This window comes from Lagopus muta, chromosome 8 (assembly GCF_023343835.1).
Source record: "Lagopus muta isolate bLagMut1 chromosome 8, bLagMut1 primary, whole genome shotgun sequence".
Lineage (NCBI taxonomy): Eukaryota > Metazoa > Chordata > Aves > Galliformes > Phasianidae > Lagopus > Lagopus muta.
In genome coordinates this window covers 8,873,293-8,896,881 of record NC_064440.1, presented here as the reverse complement: position 1 = coordinate 8,896,881, position 23,589 = coordinate 8,873,293, and the positions used below count along the sequence as shown (strand labels likewise).

General features: G+C 50.3%; 1 protein-coding gene across 2 annotated transcripts in view; it reads right to left on the bottom strand.

Moving 5' to 3' along the window:
• HEG1 (heart development protein with EGF like domains 1) overlaps nucleotides 1–21,352 on the bottom strand; it is a 35,963-nt gene extending 14,611 nt beyond the window's left edge. For both annotated transcript variants that reach the window (XR_007378480.1, XM_048952764.1), the window contains exons 1-11: nucleotides 20,948–21,352; nucleotides 10,716–10,925; nucleotides 9,913–10,206; nucleotides 9,169–9,477; nucleotides 8,516–8,794; nucleotides 7,883–8,215; nucleotides 6,742–7,050; nucleotides 5,700–6,017; nucleotides 4,878–5,180; nucleotides 3,993–4,319; nucleotides 1,573–2,943 (exon numbers count right to left, since the gene is read on the bottom strand). Coding sequence is in view for 1 of the 2 variants with exons in the window: in XM_048952764.1 (XP_048808721.1) it covers nucleotides 1,573–2,943; nucleotides 3,993–4,319; nucleotides 4,878–5,180; nucleotides 5,700–6,017; nucleotides 6,742–7,050; nucleotides 7,883–8,215; nucleotides 8,516–8,794; nucleotides 9,169–9,477; nucleotides 9,913–10,206; nucleotides 10,716–10,925; nucleotides 20,948–21,134 (4,240 nt within the window). In the remaining variant the exon portion in view is untranslated. The remainder of the gene's footprint in view (nucleotides 1–1,572; nucleotides 2,944–3,992; nucleotides 4,320–4,877; nucleotides 5,181–5,699; nucleotides 6,018–6,741; nucleotides 7,051–7,882; nucleotides 8,216–8,515; nucleotides 8,795–9,168; nucleotides 9,478–9,912; nucleotides 10,207–10,715; nucleotides 10,926–20,947) is intronic.
• Between the last annotated feature and the right edge of the window lie 2,237 nt (nucleotides 21,353–23,589).

The window sequence follows — 23,589 nt, the reverse complement described above, 5'->3', positions numbered from 1 at the left end:
GCAGAATTACAAACATCAACAACTGCTGGGCTAAAAAAGATCAACTTGGCTCCTTTTCTGTGACCCCCTGAGCATTATCAGATGATTCATTGCATCATTTGCACTTACTGCTTATCCTGTTCTTAATTATTCTGCTGGAGCTACAGGAATAAACACAAAACACTTTCTGTTGAATATTCATTCCGAAGCCCTTGAGACCCAGTGTTGATCCATGCTAATATTAACACCCAGCCTGCTTGCAGCACTGCTTCTGTAATCCCAGAGTGCTTTTCAAAGACAAGCAATGCTACAGCTACGGATGGCTGAAGAACCATGCAGCCCTGCAGTGCAGACAGCCCCAACTGACCCCAGCCTTAGGACACACAACACAGGATAATCCCTGTGCTCTGGGCTGTCTGCCCTGGCTACCTAGCACCAGCAAGAGGGTGAGTGGTGCCTCTGATCTAAGCAGCCAGAAACGAGTGACAAAAAATCCATTCCCTTACAGTTGTTTATTCTGTATAATTCCATAGGCATAATTAATACCGAGCAGTTGAGAAATAACCTTTAAATACCTAATTAGTGGTGGAATATACACTACTGCCAGTATTTCACCGAGATTAATGCAGTCAGTATACACAATATCCTACAGTGGCATTAGGGTCAGGCTCCTGAACTTTAAGAACAGAATCGATTTCCATTCGTATAAAGCAGCTCAATACATTTATTTGGGAAGAAAAGAAGCGTGGCAGCAGCGACAAATGAAATCCTTTGTTCTTCTGTGGGGCTTTTTGCTGATAGACCCCTTGCAGTGCACTGCAGTCAGGCATTGCCACCTCTATCCTCCTGCACCCCAAGAGCCTCCTGTCCCTTCTGCTGGGCAGGGAAACATCTGGTCCAACTCCAGTGCAAAGAACAGGGACGCCTACAGATCCATCAGGTGCTCAGAGCCCCATCCAGGATAAGTATCATTATGGATTCAAAGAACACTCCTGGACCACAAGGTAATTAAAAATCAAATCCAGAATGGTTGAATAGCACATTTCTCAGCTTTTCTTTCCCAGTCTTGGTTATCACAACACACTCAGCAAGACCACGGTGTATAACCTACCAGGAGAAGTGATGGGTCCTCAAGGAGAAATTTATTTAGTGAGATGGGGAGAGAACAACCATAGGTCACAATAGCAGAAAAACTTCCAATGAAAATACTGACTGCTGGCCAGCTGCCTTTTCTCATAAGAGAGATACTGATCTATTTTTCATGACAAATGTAAAGTACATCCTAAGCTTACCCGGAAGGCCATCAGCTTGATTTTTTTTTTAAATTCCCAAATTCCAGTTTAATATTTCCATCAGAAACCTTCACCAAAATGTTCACTTTTTTTTTTCTTTTTTTTTTTCTTTTTTTTCCCCAGCAGCTCAGCACAATTGTTAAACCTCTATCTTAAAAATACCAGAATGGAGACAGAATTCTTATCCTCAAATCCTGCTGACAGTGGACTTGTCACATACACATATGTAACCCTTCAAAGACCCTCCATGTGAGACCCTGTTGTTGTTGGCCCTGCTGCTGAGCACTGTTAGACACATTACCTGTTGCTGGAGACGTTGATCTCATGCCAGCTGTGCTACTTGATGGCAAGATGGTAGTTGATTTGATAGAAGTCAGTGTAGTTGTGCTCACAGTGGTCCTGCTTGTTGGATGGACTACAGGAGGACTCGTAGCAGGGATGACTTGCTTGGTGACCTTACTAGGCACTGTAGTGGTGGGATCCACAGATTTTGTGCTTTCACCAGTAGTATAAATGTGTTTAGTGGTAGTGGCTGTTGGAGCTCTGTGGGTTTTTGTGGTGCTAGCATCACTCAGGGTTGGCTGGCGACTGGCTGGCGTTGTCAGTACAACAGGTTTCACTGTGGTCACTGCCACTGCAGGGACAATGGCACTGTGGCTTGTTGTGGTTGTCAAGGTACTGAGGGGCACATCTGTGGGCTCAGTCTGTGGGGCATCACTGGCTGTGATAAGCAGAGGTGGAGATGTTGCCTTCCCAGAGCTACCCAGCTGGGAGGTAGCACTCCTTGGTGACATGATTTCTGTTACCGGTGTGGCAGCAGACATGGACACAACACGGCCACCGAGATGCTCCATGGGCTCCGTGGGCAGAAGGGGAGACCTGGTCATGTTGAAGGAGGTGTTGTTTTGGAGCTGGTGTGTGCTACTGTGCTTGGTGGTCTCTCGGGAAGAGCTCCCAGCCACTGCAGCTGTGGAGGGCACCCGCCTGGATGCAGTTGTAGCGGTGGGGGTGCTTGCTGGGCCACTGTCACTGGACTGTGAGACAGATGATGCTGATGAAAACAGAGGCAATAAAGATACTGAAGAATAAGACGGGGAAACCAATGAGGAAGTGGGCAAAGAGGATGATAAAGCCTGCAGAGAGGTTGAAGATGCCATCACAGAGGAAGAGAGAGGCTCAGATGGCTCTGATGTTGCATACAGATGAGTTGGAGGTGGTGTTGATGAGAGTGAGTGATGCAGTGATGATGCTGAGGAAGAGCGTGAAGATACTGATGAAGCTAGAGATGACCTGCCAGTGGGCAACAACCTGGAGTCAGTGTCAAAGACAGTTGTATTTTGTACATTGCCTACAGAAGCAGAAGTCAGTGGTTTGGAAGAGTGCACCAGCAATGGCTCCGTTGATGGTTGAACAAAACTGCCATCACTGGATATGTTGTTCTTCCTGTCCTGTGCCACAGGTGATTTCGATGAATCAGAAGGGTTGGAAATTTCTGAAAAAAATGTGGAACTTTCAGAGGAGTCAGCAGAGGTGCTGCTGTTTGAGATAGATAGGAGAGTCCTTTCTCCTCCTCTGGTGTATATGGTTGAAATGTATGTGCCGTCTGTATGAGAAACTGAGGTCCTTTTCTCTCCATCAAAGCTGCTGACTGGCTGATGGCTACTTGGAAAGCCTGCAGTAAGAAGACAAAATGCATCAGAAGGACAGGAAAAAAAGAAAAAGAAAAAAAAAGAAAGCATTTTAATGTCATATTAAAACTATTTGATAAATATATAAAATGTTCCTGTCTGTAAACTGGCTCATACTAAAAAATAAGAGCATCATCCAAGCATAGCTATTGAGCTACCTACCACTCCTTAGCTTGTTCAAAAATGGTGAACTCTGACAGACATAAGGCACCCAAGAAAAATGCAGGTTTCTTACAAAACTCTTCTTCCAGCATTGCTTTTCTAATGTGACTGAGCTCTTATCATTCTGTGATATTTTGTGGGAAGCTAAGTAGCAAGTCATCTTTCTCTTTATCTCTCAATTTACAAAACTCATATCCTCTCCCTCTTATCCTCCATTCAAAGCACATCTTTGTTCTTCAGCTGGTTTGCTTTTAGGCACACTGAACTTCATGACTCTATAGGATATTATTGTGTTATGTTAATTTGCATCTTATCATGAACTCATTGATTGAAAATTTTGCAGTCAGGAAATCCTAAATGAGTAGCATATCAACCTGCAGATCATTTAGCATTAAAAGAGAAGTCAATCTTATACTACAAATTTCAGAATGTATATATAACTTCAACAATCACTACAAATAAAAAAAAAAAATAGTATATTAAAAAATTAAAAATTTGATTTAAGTCTATAATTGATTCTCTATAACAGACTCTATAATTCATGCTGATCCACAGCATGAAACACTTCTTAAAGGATTTCCCACAAAGAAAACAGTTAGGATGCAAAAAAAGCTTTCCATGGCCATCAGAACAGGAGAGCTTCCCCGCTAGTGCCCACCTTGGAGCTTCACCTCTGGAGTGACTGCCATGTCAGTGGGGCCTGGCTTTGAGTCCTCAGCTGTCGGACACATGAGAACACCTTCCCAAGGACACCCAAGCATGGCACTGAATGTACAACTGACTGAAAGCTTTGCATATTACATAAGCAAATCCAGGACAGCGGGAACATTAAAAACAAACAAACAAAAAAGATGGGAACATGCTAACTTACTTGTGAGATCATTTTGGAAAGATGAATCAGTGAGTAGCTTGGAAGAGTGGGTGAAGAGAGTCTCTGTCGCGAGGCCTTCGCTGCCAACCGAGGTGTTGGCCATCCCACTCTGCTCCACTGACACCAGCCGAGCTGGCTCTGAAGCACTGGTGGCCTCGGTGTGGGAAGCAGAGCTCTCTGTGGTATGGGTCAGCACGCTGATCGTCACCGGTGTCCCCTCTCTGCCACCAGCCAATGTGGCTGAACCATATACGGGATTGGTATGGGGGCTGGAAATCCCTTCCTCCATACTTGAGCTGCTTAGCGAGTTATGGCTGCTTCCCACAGCTGAAACAGGATCAAAAATTGGGTACATGATTTTACCATCACAGATGAGAGAATGCTCGTGAGCTATACAGTAATTCTAGTTTGAAATGAGGATTAAGAAAATTGCACAGATAAATACAGGAAAGGTGGATCTTGCATATCTATCACCTTAAATAATGATTTAACAGATCAAGCTTATTTCAAAGGAGGAAGACAATTTAAATATACAGGATACCATATTAGGCTGTTTATAGTTATCAGCCCAGCCCAGTTAGGTTGTAGATGACAGCACGAAGACATAGCACAGGTTTCTGAGACTGCTTCAGTTAATCATCCATAGCTGCAGATACACAATACCAACAAGCTCAACCATGGCAAATACACAATACCAATGAGCTCAATCTTGACAGATATACAATACCAATGAGCAATCACAACAGCTTATAAATATTGCCCACAACACCTGCAACAGCTCTGAACAGTGCTAGAGGGAGGAGCTTCAACCCCATGGAAGAGCCAAGGGCAGGGAAGGGGGGTTGTCCTAATTCAAATGCCATTGAGGAGCTCAGAAAGACTCACTGGAAGGTTCAGCAGCAGAGAAGTAGGTGGACACTCTGGATGAAAAGGTGACTTCAGGCTCCGTGGATGCTGTATGGATGGAGGAGACATGTCTGCCTTCAGGCCACGCTGGGGAAGATGGGATGGAACTGGAGAGGGGCTCCTTGGCCATAGCTGGGTGAGATGTAGGGCTTTCCACCACCATGCTCCATGTGCCATGGTTTGCTGCATCCTGAGATGTCCTTTCCTCATGGGTGGAGAGCATGGTTAGAATGTACGTAGTCTCAGTAGCAACACCAGAAACCTGTTGTCCTCCCTCTGGAACTGCAAAGCAGAGATAAACATACATATATATATATATTCCATTAATAACAATTTTGAGGCCTCAATGAGGGCCAAAATCTGAACATGCCCATTCCCAAAGGGATGAAACAGGGAGAAAGGCAAGCAGCCCAGACAGAGCTGCCTCCGCCGCACATCCTGCAGGTCAGCACTTCTGTCCTGCTCACTGCAGAGATGTGAGCTAGTGGCCAGGGAGCTCAGAATGCTCTCACTCTTTGAAAAAGACAGGATTTTAAATGCAGGGGGGGGAAAAAAAGACACTCTTCAAAACTTGATGTTGAAATATTAAGAGCTGGATGGTGGGAACCCGGTCCTTGGTTTGAGGGTGGAGTTCAAATGGTTGCTCCGTCACAGTCTATATGTGTGGTCTTGAAAAGCTGCTTGACTGTCTACATCCTGACAGGAAAAGCTGAGATTTCAATAGAAAATCTAGCTTACAACCAGAAAGCAAGGGTAGGAATTTGGGTGGGAGACCCTTCCTGGCAAACCCACAAAACCCACCTGAAGAACTTGGTGAGAATGAAGACACTGAAACACCAGGAGGAAACACAGGCAGCGGCTTTGTTGGAAGCTCATCAAGGTCAGCATCATGCTGTGAGACATCTCTCTGGCTGCCTGGCTCTGTCACAGAAGACAGCAGAAGGACCACATCCAGGGAGCTGGTGCCAGCTGGAGCGGGAGCAGAGCTGCCTGCACTGGTGTCTACCACGGGCTCGGTGGTCATGTTCCCACCTTTGGTGGCCATCACCAAGCTGGGTGTGCTGGTGACAGAATCGTCGGGCAGCCTTCCTCCTTTGGCTGAGGTTGTAGCCCCTTTGGCTGGGAAAAGATACAAATTGGATTTATACACTTTAAAGTGCGAGCAGATGGGTCCAGTCTCTTCTATCTCCACCCTCAGGCTGACAAAGTGGGTACAAATATAAGGCGGGAGGAGACTGAAACCTCGAGATGTCTGAGAGGACACGATCCTCCCCAGCCCGAGGATCTGGGGAAAGGCTGCTCACAGGACTGCACCCTGAAGAGGGCACCAAAAACAAGAGGTGGAAGCGCTGGTGTGCTGAAAGGGAAATGTTCCTTCATAATGCCCCAAAGCATTGCCCAGCACCTTCTAGAGAAAAGGAGGCTCAGAGGAGACCTCATTGCTCTCTATAGCTGCCTCAAAGGAGGTTGTAATGAGGTGGAGTTATCTCTTCTTGCAAGGAACAACTGACAGGTTGAGAGAGAATAGCCTCGGATTTCACCAGGGAAGGCTCAGGTTGGATATTAGGAAAAATTTATCCACTGAAAGGGTTGTGAAGCATTGGAATAGGCTGCCCAGAGAAGTAGTAAAGTCACCATCTGTCGAGGTACTCATTGTGTAGATGTGGTGCTTAGGGACATGGGTCAATGGTAGACTTGGCAGTGCTGCATTAACGGTTGGACTCAATGACCTTAGAGGTATTATCCAACTGAAATGATTATATGATTCTAACATCTCCCTCACCCCTCTCCACACAGACTGGAGACCTACAGGATGAGGCCCCCGAGGACAGAATGAGCTCACCTGTGGCAGAAGCACTGCTTGAAATGTCAAGCAGTGACCCTGGGGAGAATGCAGTAGCCCCAGTGCCACCATCAGCCCCTGCTCCCAAAGGCTGCCCAGGAGACAGGGTCCAGTCTGGAGGGTCAATAGTTTTGGCACCAGAGGTGGAAATTTCTGCCGGATGGACCAGGCTGGTGCTGGCAGGCAGAGACCGCAACGTCCTCCCTGTGCTTCTGGTGGCTGTGGCGGACATGGAGTCACTGGTGGTGTGGAAATCAGTTCTCTTCTCTGTGGCCAGGGTGCTAAATGGCATATGGCTGCTTCTGAAAGCTGAGACATGATAAAGAAAAAAATTGCAAATGCAAAACTGTAACATATATATAACATTACAGATGAACTTTCTGCCAGTAGAACCCAGAAACAACAAGCGCCTATACATATAGGCAGAAAATAAAAGAAGATGCCAATTTTGAGAAAAAGAGAATTTCCAAAGATGTGACTCCTTCCCGTAGAAATTTTTCTTGTAAAAGATGTGGTTTGATGCCACAAAAAGTGATGTTATGTAGAAACTGTTGAACTACTACACCTTGCACTTGATTTCAGCATTAAGTGATTGAGGGCACCCTATCCTACTAGAACAAACACATCTCTTAACAAGCCTGAAAAGCCTGGAATACAGCTCAGACAGGGCACAACGCTGAGCAGCGAAGTGGTCAGGGAGAACAGGTCATGAAGGAATGGGCTCAGAGGGACTGAATTCCTTCAGCACTACAACCAGGTCCAGGAGCAAAGAACAGAACAAAAGACCTGAGACCACATACAAATTGAAGCTGATTTGGTTTTGGGAGGCAGCACAGCCCATGGGGAACATCACAGAATCTGAAGTTGGGTCCCTGGGATCACAAGGACACAATCGAGTCTCCACTTGCTTAGTTCCCATGTCGAAGAAATAGTGATAGCAACTGGAAATGGCAAAGAATTTCGAAATGATTTGAAAGTGAATTTTTCTTGGCCCAAGGAAACTTTCCATATGTGTGCCTTTTCTGTAAAAACACCAAGCCAAACTTTCTCCTCCTTAAAAGCATTTTCTATATAGTTGTAATACATTTTGAGGTGTGCAGGTAGAGTAGGATAAAGTAACCATCCTCCTTTTACTCCTCACCTATGGAAGGGCCTTCTGCAGAAGAAGGAGAGAGTGGCACTGAAGGTTCTGCTTCAGGCTGGCTGGAAGCTGTGGTCTCCCTGGACCCAGGCACTCTGTGGGTCTCTCTTACAGAAGAGGCAGGTGGTGATCTGACAGCGCCTGAGGTCCCAGTTGCACCACTGCTGGAAGCAGAGACTTCTGCTGCCCATCCACTGCTGTTTGTGGCAGACCTCGGAGGTCTCCCCCCGCTGCCGGTGGCTGTGGCTGAAATGTAGGCACTGTTGGCAGAGGATGCTGTGGTTTCTTCCTCTGCTGTTGACGTGTCAGTTGGCTGGTGGCTGCTTCTGACACCTGAGATACAAGAAAACCAGATCTGATCAATGCATACGGAGTTACACAGATGATGGGTAGTCTTCATATGTATATATATATGTATATCTTTATAAACAGCGACTGCTTTTCGCAGTATGGGAGACTCAAGTAGGCCACCGATATTTTTCAGTTTTTCAACCAGAAGCTGAATACCAATCCCAACCTTCCCCCAGCCCCAGTGCAGCCGCTCATCCAACACCGACTGATGGCGTTATCTACAGGAGAACAATGCAAACTCAGTGATGCAAAATCCAACTCAGTCACACAGCAACCACATACCTGCAAATGTACGTCTGGAGGCAGAGAGCGAACTGGCAAGCAAAGGTTCTCGGGGCTGTGTAGAGAGGTCTCTCTGCCAGCTGCCAGCTCCATGTGTCCCAGCTTCCAAGGAGGACAAAGTGTCCCCTGAAATGCTGGTGGGCTCAGGGCTGGTAGCAGAGCTCGGAGCAGAAGCCAGTGTCCCCACTGTCATGTTGGTGAGCACAGCGGACACATCTGAGTGCAGCATCACCTCTCCAGCAGTTGGGATGCTCCTGGGCTCTTGACTGCTGTGAGAGGCTGAAAAAAGAGAAAAGAAATAGAAAACTGCACAAACTGAAGCAGCTGGGAAGGTTTCGTCCCGGCAGACAATATATGTGTGAATATTTACTACTGGGAAATCATTAGGGCAGGGAAAAACCAATCTCCACATAAGAACTCCTGAAGTAATAGCTTGCAAAATTCTACTGAAGGTTTTCAAAGAAAATCTATCCTCCTCTTCCAACTAGAATAATATTTATCCATACTTTCATTTCTGTGAAATGTTTTTAAACGTACAGAATGTGCCAAGTACAATATTATTCCTCCTTTCTTTAAAATAGAAAGGATGTATTTTGTTTATAAAGACTCTTTAAATAATGTTCTGACTTATACAGCTAGCCATCAAAACTCACATGTGGAAGTGCTGCCTGCGTTGGCAAGCAGCAGATCTGCAGAGGACACGGTGGCCCCAGTGCCACCATCAGCCCCTGCTCCCAAAGGCTGCCCAGGAGACAGGGTCCAGTCTGGAGGGTCAATAGTTTTGGCACCAGAGGTGGAAATTTCTGCCGGATGGACCAGGGTGGTGCTGGCAGGCAGAGACCGCAACGTCCTCCCTGTGCTTCTGGTGGCTGTGGCGGACATGGAGTCACTGGTGGCCTGGAAACCCCATATTCTCTTCTCCAGTGATGAGCCTTTGGATGGTTGGTGGCTGCTTCCAGCGGCTATGGCACAACAAAAGAGCTGGATTTTTGTGTATGAAATTATAAACAGATGGATCCGTTTTCTTCCCAGATGCTTACACTGCATGTATGCATATTAAGCAAAGGAAGTTTTCAATCTGGACAAAGTGCTCTTCTGGAAAGGCATGGATCTCCTCAATTCAGGGTCACCCAAGTTATTGCTCGTGCAAGAACTGTGGCTCAAAGTCACGAAAGCACTGCACCAAAACCCCCATGGAAAAGCCTACAAATGGTGGAGTAATCCAGCTCACTCAATGAAAAGTTGTTTATTTTGCACCCATCCCACTCCAAATCCCAACAGCCTGGCTCTACCAAACACATGCAAAACATAGCACTGGTTCAAGAGAGCAAAAGCTACGCAGAGGCTTCCAGATGTTCTGAAGCTGTGACACAAACCTGAGGACCAGCAAGGCTCACCTCTGGAACTGTTTTTGGAGGTGGGTGATCCTATGAACTCAGGGCTTGTGGAACTCCATGCAGCATTCTCAGGATCCAGCGTGGTTCCTCTTGCACCCGTCTGGGTGCTGGGAGCATGGGGAGAAGAGGGGGGCTGACCCGGGGAGCTGGGCACAGGGGTGGTGGGGAGCACACTTTGGGCCTGCGATGCTGGGGATGAGGATAGAGCTGGTCCTGGCGAAAATGTCCTATCTGTGTCCACAGGATGACTAGGAGAAGCCAGTGCCCTCCTGCCTCTTGCCTGGCTTTCAGCAGCTGCAAAGAGCAAGGGAGAAGAGAGAAACTGATCTTCCCGCTGACCAGGTCAGGGTTGAAGCAGCATCACCCATAGTGGTACCTAGTGCTACCCTACGCAGTAAATTAGGGTCATAGCAGCATTTCCCACATTTCCTGCATTTATTGTGGAACATGCTGCCACAGAGATGGCTGGGAACAGAGGGTTTCCATCACCAAAACATGTCAGCATTCCAAAATCTGTCTGCATTTGTGCACAGCAAGAGAAAATTGGATCTATTGCAAACCACTACAAACGTGTAAGGTGGGGAGTGCTCTGCCAGGACACCCAACAGCTGGCAGCCAGGCATTTGTCTGGGATGTGCTCCTACTGTAGTCCTCAACCAGGAGAACCCAAGGAATTAAAGAACTAAAGACACCCTCTTCACTCATATCCCAATAAGGCATTTATCTCACCCAAGGGTGATAAGCAAAAAACGGAAACAGAGATAGGGCAAGCAGCGTGTGGGAATCTGAACATCAGAACTCACCAGGAGGGGAAGCGGGGCCAGGAGGGCTGCTCCTTGTGCATCCCTGTTGTTGCAGGGAGAAAGTGCTGGTGCTGGCAGGGGGAGCAGTGTACTCTGCCTCTTGCCTGGTGCCACGCAGTGCTGTGGTGAGCTCCAGGTCCCCCATGAGAGAGCTGGAGGTCCTCATGGCCATGTCCAGGCTTCTCTTCATCTGATGGCTGCTGTTGATGGCTGAAAGGAAGAGCGAAGAAAAATCCCATTGGTGCTGATGTGTGAGGCCAAGATCTGAGCTCATTTGCACTAGAGAAAGTTCTGCATAATCATAACACAGCCATGACATTTAGTTTTGGATCCGCACCAGTGTAAATTGGATTGGTTGTTGGTGCCAAATGTCAAAACTCACCACTGTGTGCAGGAGCAATGGCATTCAGCACCCCCACATGTTTTGTGTGCATGAGGAAGAATAAATCTTCAAAGGAGAGCAAAAATAAAAACCCAGGCTCCACGTGCCCATCACAGGGTAAAGGAGAGACACGATGGTGTGGATTGCCCTGGCATCCTATGCTCTGCAGCCCTTCCAGAAGCAGGCAGGTGGCCATGAGCACAAGAGCCTCTGGTGCAATTTCCAATTCTCTGAAGTCCTTCTGAAAATTATAGCAAGCAGCACAAGCCTCAGCCCCAAACACCCAGCAAACACCCTGGCATACAACATGGGGACCCAACAGAGATCAGCCAAACACTGACCCCTATGTGATCTAAGCACATCCCACCTTTAAACTCCACATTACCATAGGCATCAAGAGAAATATTTTGCTTCCAGCCCAAAGCCATCACACCGCTTGTGGGAACCAGTGTGTGCATTTCCCATTAAAACTAGTCCTGATCCTCACCAGGCAGAACAAGGCTGTGAGAGGCTCTCTTTGCAAGCAATAGCAAGACGGCTGGCTTGGGGAGCTGAGTTACAGCACAGCCAGGACAAACAGATCAGATTCCAGCAGATTTCCCAAGGCCTTGGGTTGGCTGGGTGTTGTGAAATGGCAGCACAGGCTGCTCAGGGAGGTGGTAGAGTCACTGTCCCTGGAGGTGTTTGAGAACCATGGAGATGTGGCACTGAGGGACGTGGTCAGTGGGCATGGTGAGAATGAGCTGGGACTGGACTTGGTGATCTCACAGGTCTTTTCCAACCTTTATGATTTCCAACCTTAACAAGAGAACTTGAGTTGGGTGAGACCTTTAAAGACCATCTGGTACAAACCCTTGCAATGAACAGAGACATCTACAGCTCTACCAGGTGCTCAGAGCCCTGTGCAGCCTGACCTTGAATGTCTCCAGGGACAGGGCATCTAACATCTCTCAAGGCAACCTGTTCCAGTGCCTCACTACTCTTATTAAAAAACACTTTTTCCTTATATCCAATCTAAATCTCTCCTCCTTTAGTTTGACACTATTTCCCCTTACCCTACCACAGCAGACCCTGCTAAAGAGTCCGTCTCCTTTCTTACAGCCCCCCTTTAGATACTGAAAAGCCACTCTCAGCTCTCCCCACAGCCTTCTCTTCTCCAGACTGAACAGCCTCAGCTCTCAGCCTGTCCTCATAGTGAGGTGCTTCATCCCTGGGATCATTTCTGTGGCCCTCCTCTGGATGCACACCAACAGCTCCACATCTCTCCTGTACTGAGGACTCCACCTCTGGACACAGTGCTCCAGGTGAGCTCTCACAGCACAGAGCAGAGGGGCAGGATCCCCTCCCTTACCCTTTTGACGCAGCCTAGGACATGTTTGGCTTTCAGGACACACTGTTGGCTCACATCCATGATCCTATGCAGGGACAGGTGGTGAAGGCTCAGCCCTGGATGCGTCCTCAGCCATGGGACAGCACAACACCAAAAACCACAGCACTGCAACATCTCACAGACATCCTCGGGTCCATCTCGGGCTGAGTTGAATGTAACGCAACGCAGCCTCCTCCGGTGGCAACGTGGCTGCAAGTGCAGAGCCCACATCTGCAGAGTTGCATCATCTCAGCATCACCCGAGGCTCGGGGTGGGGAAAAAGTCATCTAAACTTAGAAAACTCCCGGCTGGCGGGGAGGCAAAGCCGAGGAAGGAGCGCGGGCTCGGCAGGAGGAGGAGGAGCGGGGGCACGGCGCTGCATGGGGAGCGCGGCTGCGGATGTCGGGATCATGGGCGGAGGCCGCTTAGGAGCCAAGCAGGGTTGTGCGAACAAAAGCTGCAGCCCTAAATCTGGACCTTTCAGGGCGCACTGGGATTTTCAGTTTCCTTCCTTGTACTTGCCCTGAGAGGAGCAGCTCGAGGAGTGGGGGGGGAGGAGGAAAACCGGAGCTTAAAAAAATGTTCATGCTCAGAGACCGGTCAGCTCAGTGTAAACACGCCGATAATGTTGCTTCGAGCAGGTCCCTCGTGTGCACTAAGCACGGGAAGAATGCAAGAGGTTTTTCACCACATGCACTTAACCCTTTTCGCTAATTCTTTCAGCGTTGCAGCCACTTCCCCCCTCCTCAACAAGGAATAAGAAGGAAGGATTTCTCCAGCCACCAACTGCTCCAACCCATCGCAGCCGGGGCTTCACTCCAGCCACTGACCCTGTGGGTTTCGAGGCCCCCAGTGTGGGCGGCAGCAGCTGGGATACTGGTGGCCATCTGTCTGCTGGTGTCCATCTGTCCATGCTGCAATGGGGACGGATGTCCTGGGGCTGGGCTCAGGCTGCACTCCCGGGGCTGCCACCAAGGATGATAGGGGCTGGGTTTGCTTCTTATCCTTTCTAATAACTCTACGCTCATGATTCCAGAGCCTCAGGCTCAGAGCTACCATGAGAAAAGCAAAAACCTCAGCAATTCCTTTTAAAAGCAGTGCCCTGCAGCCCAGAGAGAGGTACTTGGAAATAAAGAGCACTCACAAACCAAGGGCCGCCTCCAAAGGCCAAGGACAAAGCCCACACCACAACAGGATGCTGTCCTGCTTGCCTAGGGCTTTCCAGCCATACCATTTGGTGTTCCAAACAGTGCTCCAAACAGTGCCACCGCCACCCAGGTCCCAGCTCCAGCCCAGGAACCTGCACCTCCTGCTCTTCCACTTGGATAATCTGGGCTTAACACACAGGTCTCTGGAACCCACACTGGTGGACATCACCGACCCACAGTTGGAGCAGCACCCTGAGCCTCTCTAGTCACCAGCTGTGGATTCCACACAGCTTTTGGCAACTGAATTTTAAAAAGCCCTGTTTTACAGTCCAGCCTTTGGAAAACACCTTCAAATACAAATCTATTTCTAACAAGCTCTCCATACCCACACAGAAACTCCAGCAAAACCCCCTGGAGCCAGAAGCACTAGCTGACAGACACCTCATTCCCTCTTTAAATCCTCCAGGCTGTTCCCTGACAGCAGTGCACCAGGAAAAGTCACCCACGCAGTGCTCCTCGCTCCTCTTTCCAGGGATTTAAGGTCCCCCTGGAGCATTCCAGAGCAAAACCAGCAGTGTGGGCAGAGCCGTACGCGACCTGATGTCGCTGCAGCATTTGCTCCCATCCGAGGACAGTGCTGCTGGAGACCGTCAGACGGCACCGGGAGGAAGTCTGCTGGCAGGGCTCCACCGCAGCTCAGTTGCTAGGTCACTGGAACAATAAAAAGGCAAGAAAAAACATCCTGGCTGCAAAAAGAAAAAAAAAATTGGGAAAAAAAAAAAGGAAAAAAATGAAAGAAAATAGCTACGGCAGCTCCATGAGTGTGCACAGTGTTGGTGAGGGGAGGTGGAATGAGAGTTGGGAGTGCAGGACAAGGCTGCTGCTGGTTTTTATGGGCTCAGAAGTTTGCTTATAAGACAGCCCTTCCTCACACAAATAAGGAATTAATGGAACCATGGAGTTTGCCTGCAGGGTTTGCGATTGTTACGAATCTCACTCAGGGTTGGCAAGGACAACAGTTCAGGGGAAGGTGGCCCTGCTTCTGGCGAGGCCAGATTAATTACCCACCGAATGCTGATAAAGACACACAGCCTCCCAGCAGCACCCAGCTCCCAGCAGCTGCCTCACATGTGACCATGGCCCACTGGGGCAGAGGGGCTGATCCGAGGTGGGGTGAGAGCAGCCCATGCATTGCGGAACTCCACTTTGCTTTCTGAGCCTTGCACTTCATTCAGGGCCAGGAGGGAGCATTAGCTCATTCTGCCTGACCTCATGTGTAACAGAAGTCACTAAATGCAGCATATTTACTCCCAGCTCAGTGCCTTGGATTTGACTTAAGCAGAGCTTGCAATGAAGAAGAAACACACACTGGTGTTGATGGACTGGCCTGGATGCCAGTGGGGCTGCTGGGTTTGGGATGGTATGGGGGTAGGAGCCATGTGAGCCCTTCTAACAGCACATGGGCTGTGCCCACAGTGGGGGAGAGAGCAGCAGCCACAGAGCTTGGTTTAAACCAGAGCCATGGCAGTGACATGAGTGGACTGGACAGCATGGAACAGGGGTTTGGTGCCACATTAGGGCTTAAATAGGATTCTGCTGGTTTTGGAGTGGGGTTTTTTTTTTTTTTTTGGAGGGGTTTTCTAAGCAGCATCACACTGGGAGGGGAGGAACGTGTTCACTCATTGCATAGGAATGGGTTGGGAGCACACAGCCAACCTGGGAGCTGAGGGCTGCTGACAGGACTGGAGGGAGGGGAAGGTCCCCAGGCCACTGAGCTGGGAGCTCCAGACCAGGCCTTTGCCCACCATTGCTGCACTCCCATTGAGACCCATGGATTCCCTGGCTTGGGGTCTGTGCAGCAGCCAAGCCCTGTAGGTGGTGAGAGCTGATTTGCCCATGGCCCCACATGGGGCTGCAAAGCAAGACCTGTGGGGCTGCCCCTACCCAACCCTGTGAAAACACCTTCACTGTGACTCTGTGCCCCCGATCAAGTTTCCCTCCTAAGAAATGTCCCTTTCAAAGGGCTTTTATCTGCAGGGCTGGCTGCTGCTTTCACCCTGTAGCCCATTCTGCATCTGCTGAAAGAGCCGATAATGTCCCGAAAGAATTAACATTAGTCCTGTAACCGAACCCAAATCCAACAATGATGAATGTTCTTTCCTTTGAGCTCTCCCAGGCCTGTACCAGGGGTGAGGAGCTCTCTAAGGATGCCTTTGTGAGCCGAAGCCACCGAAACCCCGCTCCTCATCCCTCAGACACAGAGACAATTGTGCCCAGCTCCAGCCCTGAGATAAAGGATGAGTTACAAGAGCAGGACTGTGCTCCACAGTCGCAGCCCTTGATTGCAGGGATAGCAAACCATGCTGTTTGTTTGCCAAGGTTTGCACTCCTGGTCGTGCATTCGCATGGCAGCACTTGGCATAGCTCAGTGCATTCCTTCCTTCTGTGTTACCTCCTAAACCACCTCCACTTGTCAGCTCGGAAGATCTTGCAGCTATACGAGACAAACTCAGCCATCACTTGTATGTCTTTCTTCCCAGAAGCTTTAGCTACCAGCTGCTATGGTTTCCCTGATAAGAAAGTGTTCTCTTACTGATAACAGCACAGATGCAGCCAAACCACTATTCAGAGATGCTGACAAACCCCTCCCCAAAGTAAATGTCTGAAAATGCAGTAGATAACCATCTTTGGGGTGATCCTGTGAGGGGAGATGGCTTCAGTTCCCTTCCAAGGCCCACGTTGTGCTTTTATAGAGCCAAATCCCAAACCCTTCCAACAGCTGAACTCCAACTTATACGCACCCCAGAAGCACTGTTCTGCCCCACACCAGCCCTGCTGGGCTGCAGCAATGTGGCCACCACCACCCCAACTTCACACCATTCACCCCAGCCCCAGCACAGCATGATGTTTCACACCGGCTCCTCAGGGCTTCAGAGATTTTCCACCAGAGGAAGGGTGTTACCAGCAGTGTCCTGACAGGCGGTGACGCGGGTGATTGTGCTCTGCAGCCCCCAAGTTCCTCCCATGGCTGCAGAGGCAGGGTGCTGTGAAAGCTCCTGAGCAAACACAGCAGCAAAATGAAGCCCTCCTTTGCTACCATGGGTCCATGGGAGGCTGCCCGTGTACCCAAAATCCCTGTACAGAGTTTCCCAGAGATGCCCAAAGCATGCAGAAAAACAGTGACAGATGTCCCAAAGGTGCATGCGCTGCCACGGGGATGTCACGGCAGCCACCCCCACATTCTTGGGTAGGTGCAGAGAAACATTCCTCAGCCCCTCCTCGCTAAACCAGATTCGAGTCAAAAAGGACATTTCCCTACTGCCCTCACAGCCATGAGCTCCTTTCTCCCTCTCTAATGACAGCCCCAGGGGCTAACTGGGCCTATTGGGACAAAAAGCCAAATTTTCTGCAGCTCTCAGTGCAGATTTTGGCAGCATCGCCCACAGCCGAGGTGCTGACAACAGTGGGGGAGATGCTCACAGCACCTGCTACAAAACCAGCTACCAAAAGAATCCACATCAGCACAGAGCAGGGTATTTGTACACCTAAGCCCCCTGAAGAGATCTTCCTGCATGGAGGACAGATGTTGTCAAATGCCTTCATCCAGAGCCACAGCAGGACTGGATGTGGACACCAGCACCACGGGAGATGGGTTGGCTTGTGCACTTGGTTCACCAAATAAAAGATATTTCTATTCCTTGTGAATTTTATATGGGTTTATCATCTCTTTCTCTGCCTAAACACTGACAAGCCCTAAAAACAAACCATCTTCTGCCACGAGTAGAATTCTGAACCCAGCCATCTCCATCAGCAAAACCCTGCAGGTGTTTCACCTTGCTCCAGCTGCCACTTCTTCAGGATGGGCTCACCATGCACAGCACATAGAAAAAGCTAAGAGCAGGGAAGGGATGGGACCCAGCATCCTAACACCTGCAGTACAGACCTCACCACTCTGACCCTAGCGCAGGCCCTCATTGTAAGCAGAACTAGCTCTTATCCTGCTTTCTCTTGAGCATCCCACTTTGACAGCAGCACTTCTACTACACAGGCAACAGCTCCACGGGCAGCCTGAAGGAGCTGAAGTTTACAGAGCTTCCTTTACTCGAGGGAACTGCATTTTTCTAAGATTATATTATAACTTGGGCTGGCCGCTCAGTAACGCAACATCATTTCCCTTTTGGGTGGGAAAGTTCTCTCCTTGTCCTCTGATTCGAATGATTTCAGCCTGAAAGGATGAACACGAGTTCTCTGCATAATCAAAGAGCCATCTTGATGCTGTGGTACAGTACAGGGGTATTAAAAATGCATGGCTGCTTCTGCATACACGTTGGCAAAGAGGGCAGAAGGGAAGGGTGGCCAGATGCAACAAACCCACACTCAGGATCATTAAGGTGGGAAAATGACTTCTAGGATCCCCAGTCCAACCACTGACCTGTGCCCACTGACCACGTGCCATACTGCCACATCACAGTTCTTGAACACCTCCATGGATGGTGACTCCACCACCTCCCCAGGCAGCCAGTGCCACCGCATCACCACTCTTCCAGAGAAGAAATGTTTCCTAACATCCAACCTGAACCTCCCCTGGTGCAACTTGAGGTCGTCACCTCTCATCCTATGGCTGTTACTTGAGAGAAGAGGTCAACCCCTACTTTGCCACAACCTCCTTTCAGGGAGTTGTGGAGAGCCATAATGTCTCCCCTGAACCTCCACTCCACCAGCCTGAAGAACCCCACTTTCTGCTGATGGTCACCCATAGACTTCATTCTCTCCCTGAGCCTCTGCTTGTAGCCCTCTTGCACCTGCTCCGGATGAATATCCCAGCAAATCAACCTCTAATATTTATGGAACAGCAAATTAAAATGCAAATGTTGCAAAACTGCTCAGAGAACTAAAAATTTGAATTTGTAATCAGGTCTGTTTCCACTGGAAATTAGATTCTGCCTTTTATGCTCAGCTGATCAGGAAAAAGAAAAGCACATTGTGTGACCTACATCTTCAATGGGATGTAAATAACAGCCTGTGTTTGGGGTACCGGGGGCTCATGACGAGCTTGTCCACCAGCTGCAGGCCATGGATTATCTATCGCACAGCATCAGGGGAATAAAACAAGAAACCTTTAAGTTTGCTTGGAACAACTTCTGATCCCCTGGATCAATCTGCCCTTAAAGCTTCTTTGCATTCCAGCAACAGAGAGGTACTGAGACAGGTGCCAGCATGTGGCCGTGCCTTCATCCCAAGGCCATTCCTTGATTCTGTGACCAGACTCATTGGATGGGGTTGCAGCCTGGGACCTGATTGGGAAAGAATTCTGACCCTAAAACTGGGATCCCTATCAGAAGAAGCAAGCACATTGCACCGGAGGACTGCGAGGATGGGGGGGAACTTCATTCCTCTAAACCCAACTCTCCATCCCCAAACTGGCATCCCCTGGGGAGAGGGATGGCTGCACCATGGGCTGCAGCCACGCAAAGTAACTACAGCATATGGAATGACCCTAAAGCAGCGATTGCTGCTTGGGAAAAGCAGCATGCAAAAGGCTGCCCAAACGGTGTGATCCTGAAAGATATGGAGTGGCTCTGGTGCTTGCTGCAGAAAAACTGAAAAATCCAGGCAAGTCCAGCACAACAGCACCTCTCCCTTTCCTTTTCTATTTTCCTTTTTTGTGTGTGCATGCATGTGTACTTTTTAATTCATTCAACCTGAAGGAGCAATGCTGAGCTTACTCAGCCCCAAGGGCCTCTGAGCCTGCAGAATGAATGACGCACCCTCCCATAGCACCAGCACTGAAAGAAGCAGCATTCTGCACCTCTCTGCATTGATGTGACTAAACAGCACTCGATGTGCAATGGGAAGTCCAAGGCACTTCTGGAGGCAAAACACCACTTTGGTGTGAAGGAACATCCTTGTGAACACCCCATCCCAGACAGTTCCTTCCCAGGTCATTCCTGTTCTGGTGTCATGCCAGGCACAGCAGGGTATTTCCATATGTGAGATGGGAACAACACACCTCTGTTTCTCTTGCTCCATAGGGACTGCATTAGGGGCTCAGTGACATCTTGTCCCACTTTCCTTCACAAGGACTCCTCAGGGCAGTGGAAGAATTGGTGGGATTCAGACCACAACGGTCCTTTCTGTGCCTACAGCTTGGCCTGAGACCATCCCCAGCACTGATCCCCCAATGGACAGCAGGAACCTGTGACTCACGGTGACCCATGGCAGCTGTTGGCATGTGGCATCACTTGTTGTGCCATTTGCTGTTACCGCTCCTCCTGGCTCAGGGCTGATGCAAACTGTGAACCACCTGTAGCTGCAAACCTCATGTCTGCACTCTTTTCTGGCAGAGGGTTGGAGGGAGCTTTTCAGGCCCCAGCAAAGGTGACGCATTCCTCCATCGGTTCTCAGGAGTCATTGAGGTCACAGGAAAAGACAGCAGATAGGAATCTGAAATGGAGTACTTTTTGCTATCCACCAAGAGATCTGCATGACTCTCACCAAACAGCAGCTGAGGACTTGAGCAGGTGGTCGCTGAGTCCATCTCTCTGAGCCCGGATCAGGTGAGCAGCATTGGCCTGGAAGGGGCCTCTGGAGCAATGTTGCTGAGTGGGACAGCCCCAGGTTCCCTTCTTTGCATCCTCGTGGTCCTCATGCTGCTCACACCCCACTGGTACCACACACCTTGGTTACTGGGGACAGTGTGATCCTACAGCATCACACTTTGGATGCATTAAGGTAACTCAAGCATTACAGTTTCACCACATTTCCTGAAGTTTAATAGCTTGAAAAAGAGCAAACTTAGCCGCAAAGCACAGCATTCTCTTGCCATCAGGGACTAAAAGCTGTGGTTCAGACTAAAAGCTGACGCTGGTTGTGCCCATCAGGCAGGTGTGCAGCAGCACATCCTCAGGCACCAGTGCTCCCAGGATTTCACACTGTGCCTCCTTTGGCAAACAAGTAAACCCACTTACGGGTTTTTTCGGTTTTGACAACCGAAGCAAGCTCTGCTTTTCCTGTACAAAACGCAGCCTCCCGTGCTTGCCCGTGCTGGAAGCAGGCTCAGCATCACTGCCAAGCACCAACCGGTGACTGCTCCCAGAGCAGCCGCACGGAGCGGAGTGCCGGGCAGGGGGTGCAGCAGCGGGGAGGTTGCAGGGGCAGGAGGGCACCCACGCAGCCTCCGAGCCCACTCGCTCCCAGCAACGCGTTGACGCCTTCCCCCGCACGTTCCCTTAGCAAACCAGAACCACCCTTAAGAACACGGGGCAGGGCAGCTCGGGCAGCCCACGCGTGGAGCAAGACCCGACCCACCGTCCCTCCCCGTGTCCCCACTCACCCGGGCGGTCGTGTCCCGCGGCGGGAGGCGAGCAGGGACGGCCGAGGCGGCTGCGAGGCGGCTGCGGCGGCGGAGGAGGAAGAGGAGGAAGGCGTCGGGAGGGAGCGAGGGGCAGCGACCCGGCCGGCGGGGCCAGCCCGAGCCCCAGCAGCAGCAGCAGCAGCAGCAGGGCGCAGGCTGCCGGCATGGCGCTGGGGACGGGACGGGGAGCGGGGCTTGCTGCTGGGGCTGGAGGGAGCGGCTCACATGCCCGGAGCGGGGCGATGGGGAACGGAGGAGAACGGCAGAGGGCAGCTGCCCCGGGGAGGGGGCAGCCGCGGTCCGGCCTCAGCAGCGCGGGGTGCCCATGGCGGCGGGGGGGGGCCCGGCCAGCGGCAGCCTGCGGCCAAGTGCCGGCGCCCGAAAGTAAAAGGGCAGGCGGCCGAGGCTCCTCCTCGAGCCTGACATCACCCGGCGCGGCCCCGCACGGCTCGGCACGGCCCCCCCGCCCGGCCCGGTCCCCCCCCCCCCCCCTCTCGCTCCTCCGCACTATTTTTATCCGTCCCCTATTGTCGGCAGAGCCCGCTCCCCGCTCGGGCAGCTCCGTGCCCGCTGCAGAGGTTCGGGCTGCGCGGTGCCCCCGCTCGGGAGGGGCTGCGCCACTGATCGGAGCGGACGGAACCCGGCCGGGTTCGGGCAGCGCTGCTCCACCGGAAAGTTTCTTTCCGGCTGAGCGCGGCGAGCGTTAAGTGGCCCTGATACTCCATTCCCACCGAGGCTGCGGCAAGTCCTTGCCAAAGGACTACGAATCTTTTATTGGTTATAAAGCGGACCCGCTCTCCTTTAAATTCCAGCAGCAGTTTCTCGCGGCAGTCAATTTCCCAGGCTGGGCTGCACGGGAGGCAGAGGATTTCCCTTTATTGTTCTGAAATTCCCTTTCATAACTCCACACTGTTGGCTATGCTGTGTGCAGTGCACACCACAGCACTGCTCTGTGCCGCTGCTGGCAGCCCCCAGCCCACAGTTCACTGCCGCCACGACCCCAACCCATCTTATCCCCGTCTCCTCCATGGGATGCCCAGACATCCTTTGCTTTCCCCCCTCAGCTAGTTCAGATTCAGGCTGAATTTCCACGAGCCACTTCCACCCAAGCAGAATCCAGCGCTTCAAACCACAGCAACAAATGGCAATCCTCTAAACACAAGACAAAGACAAAGAATGCTAGTTCGGTCCATAGTCCCCAGCTCCCCTGTTCTCCCTTCCCCAGAAGCATAAGCAAACAGTTCACTGAGAAACCCAAACTCTCAAAGGCTTCTTTCCACCCAAAAGGTGGCACTGATGAGCCCACACAAGCATGCAAACTGCACTGGCTTTTCCAGTTATTAGTACCTAGACACGGGGATATTTTGCTCCCTGCTATTCCAGGTTTCTCTGAAGTGAACCAACAAATCACAACCAGCTGGGCCACATCTCAGTGGCTCAGGAACTGCTGGCAAGGAGCTGCATCGGACACAGAATCACAGTATTGCTGGAGTTGGAAGGGACACCTAAAGGCCATCTGGTCCAATTCCCCTGCAATGAGCAGCAACACCTACAGCTCCACCAGTGCTCAGAGCCCCCTCCAGCCTGACCTTAGGTGTCTCCAGGGACAGAGCATCCACCAACTCTCCAGGCTGCATCAGCCTTTGTCAACGGACCCACCTATTTCCTATGGAACACATCACAGAAAGAGCCCTAACCCAGAAGACAGAGTAACCAACACCCAGCCAAGGAATGCACTGCCATGAGTTAAAGCTTGTGTGAGGAGCTCAGAAGTATTCCGATACCTTGGCGGAAGATGCAGGGCAGGAGTTCAAACATTTGGAGATATCTTTTTATATGAAATAAATGGCTCCCCATTCCTATAAGTACTCCTCATCCTCTGAAGCTGTAAATCCAACAGGCAGGAAGTGTGGTATCAAGTGCTTTTCCAAAAAGCCTCAATAAATTCTTCCTACTGTTTTACCCAACAGGCGCAGCGAGAACAAACCCGGCAGCATGCAGACACAAAATAAACATCGCTGAACACACAGCCGTGAAGAAAACAGGGCCAGACCAAATGCTTCCATGTCCCTGTGGCCATAGTGGATCCCACTAAAGACACAGCATGGCAGACTCCTATTGGCCCTCCCAGGCAGGCAGCTAATGCCCCTTTTCCCAAAATTCCCATTAAAAGCATCACACATCAGGAGGTGGCCATGGGGATGTTACACCCATCCTCTTGCCACTGTGGTCACCAAGAGGACAAAAGCACCGCAATGGGAGCCAATGCCATCAAAGGAGTATTTACCATCACAGCCAAACTGTCCCCTCACTGTCGTGGCTCAATCACAAGCACCTGGGGAGGAAACACTGATGGCTTTTTTGTACCCCCCAAATGCACTCCCTTCCCCACCATTTGGCCAATTTGCCAAGGCTTTGTGGCTGAAAAGGTGAAGTTACCACATTTTCCTGCCACGTTATTTCATTCCCACCTTTGCCACTACACTAAGGGATGTCCCGGCACTGAAGAAGTCAGCTCATGAGGAACCCCATTATTCCTAAGCCCCAACTCTAACATAACTACGTAAAGCATATGGTATATGGTATATGGATGGTATATGCTGATCAACTGAATGCCACCA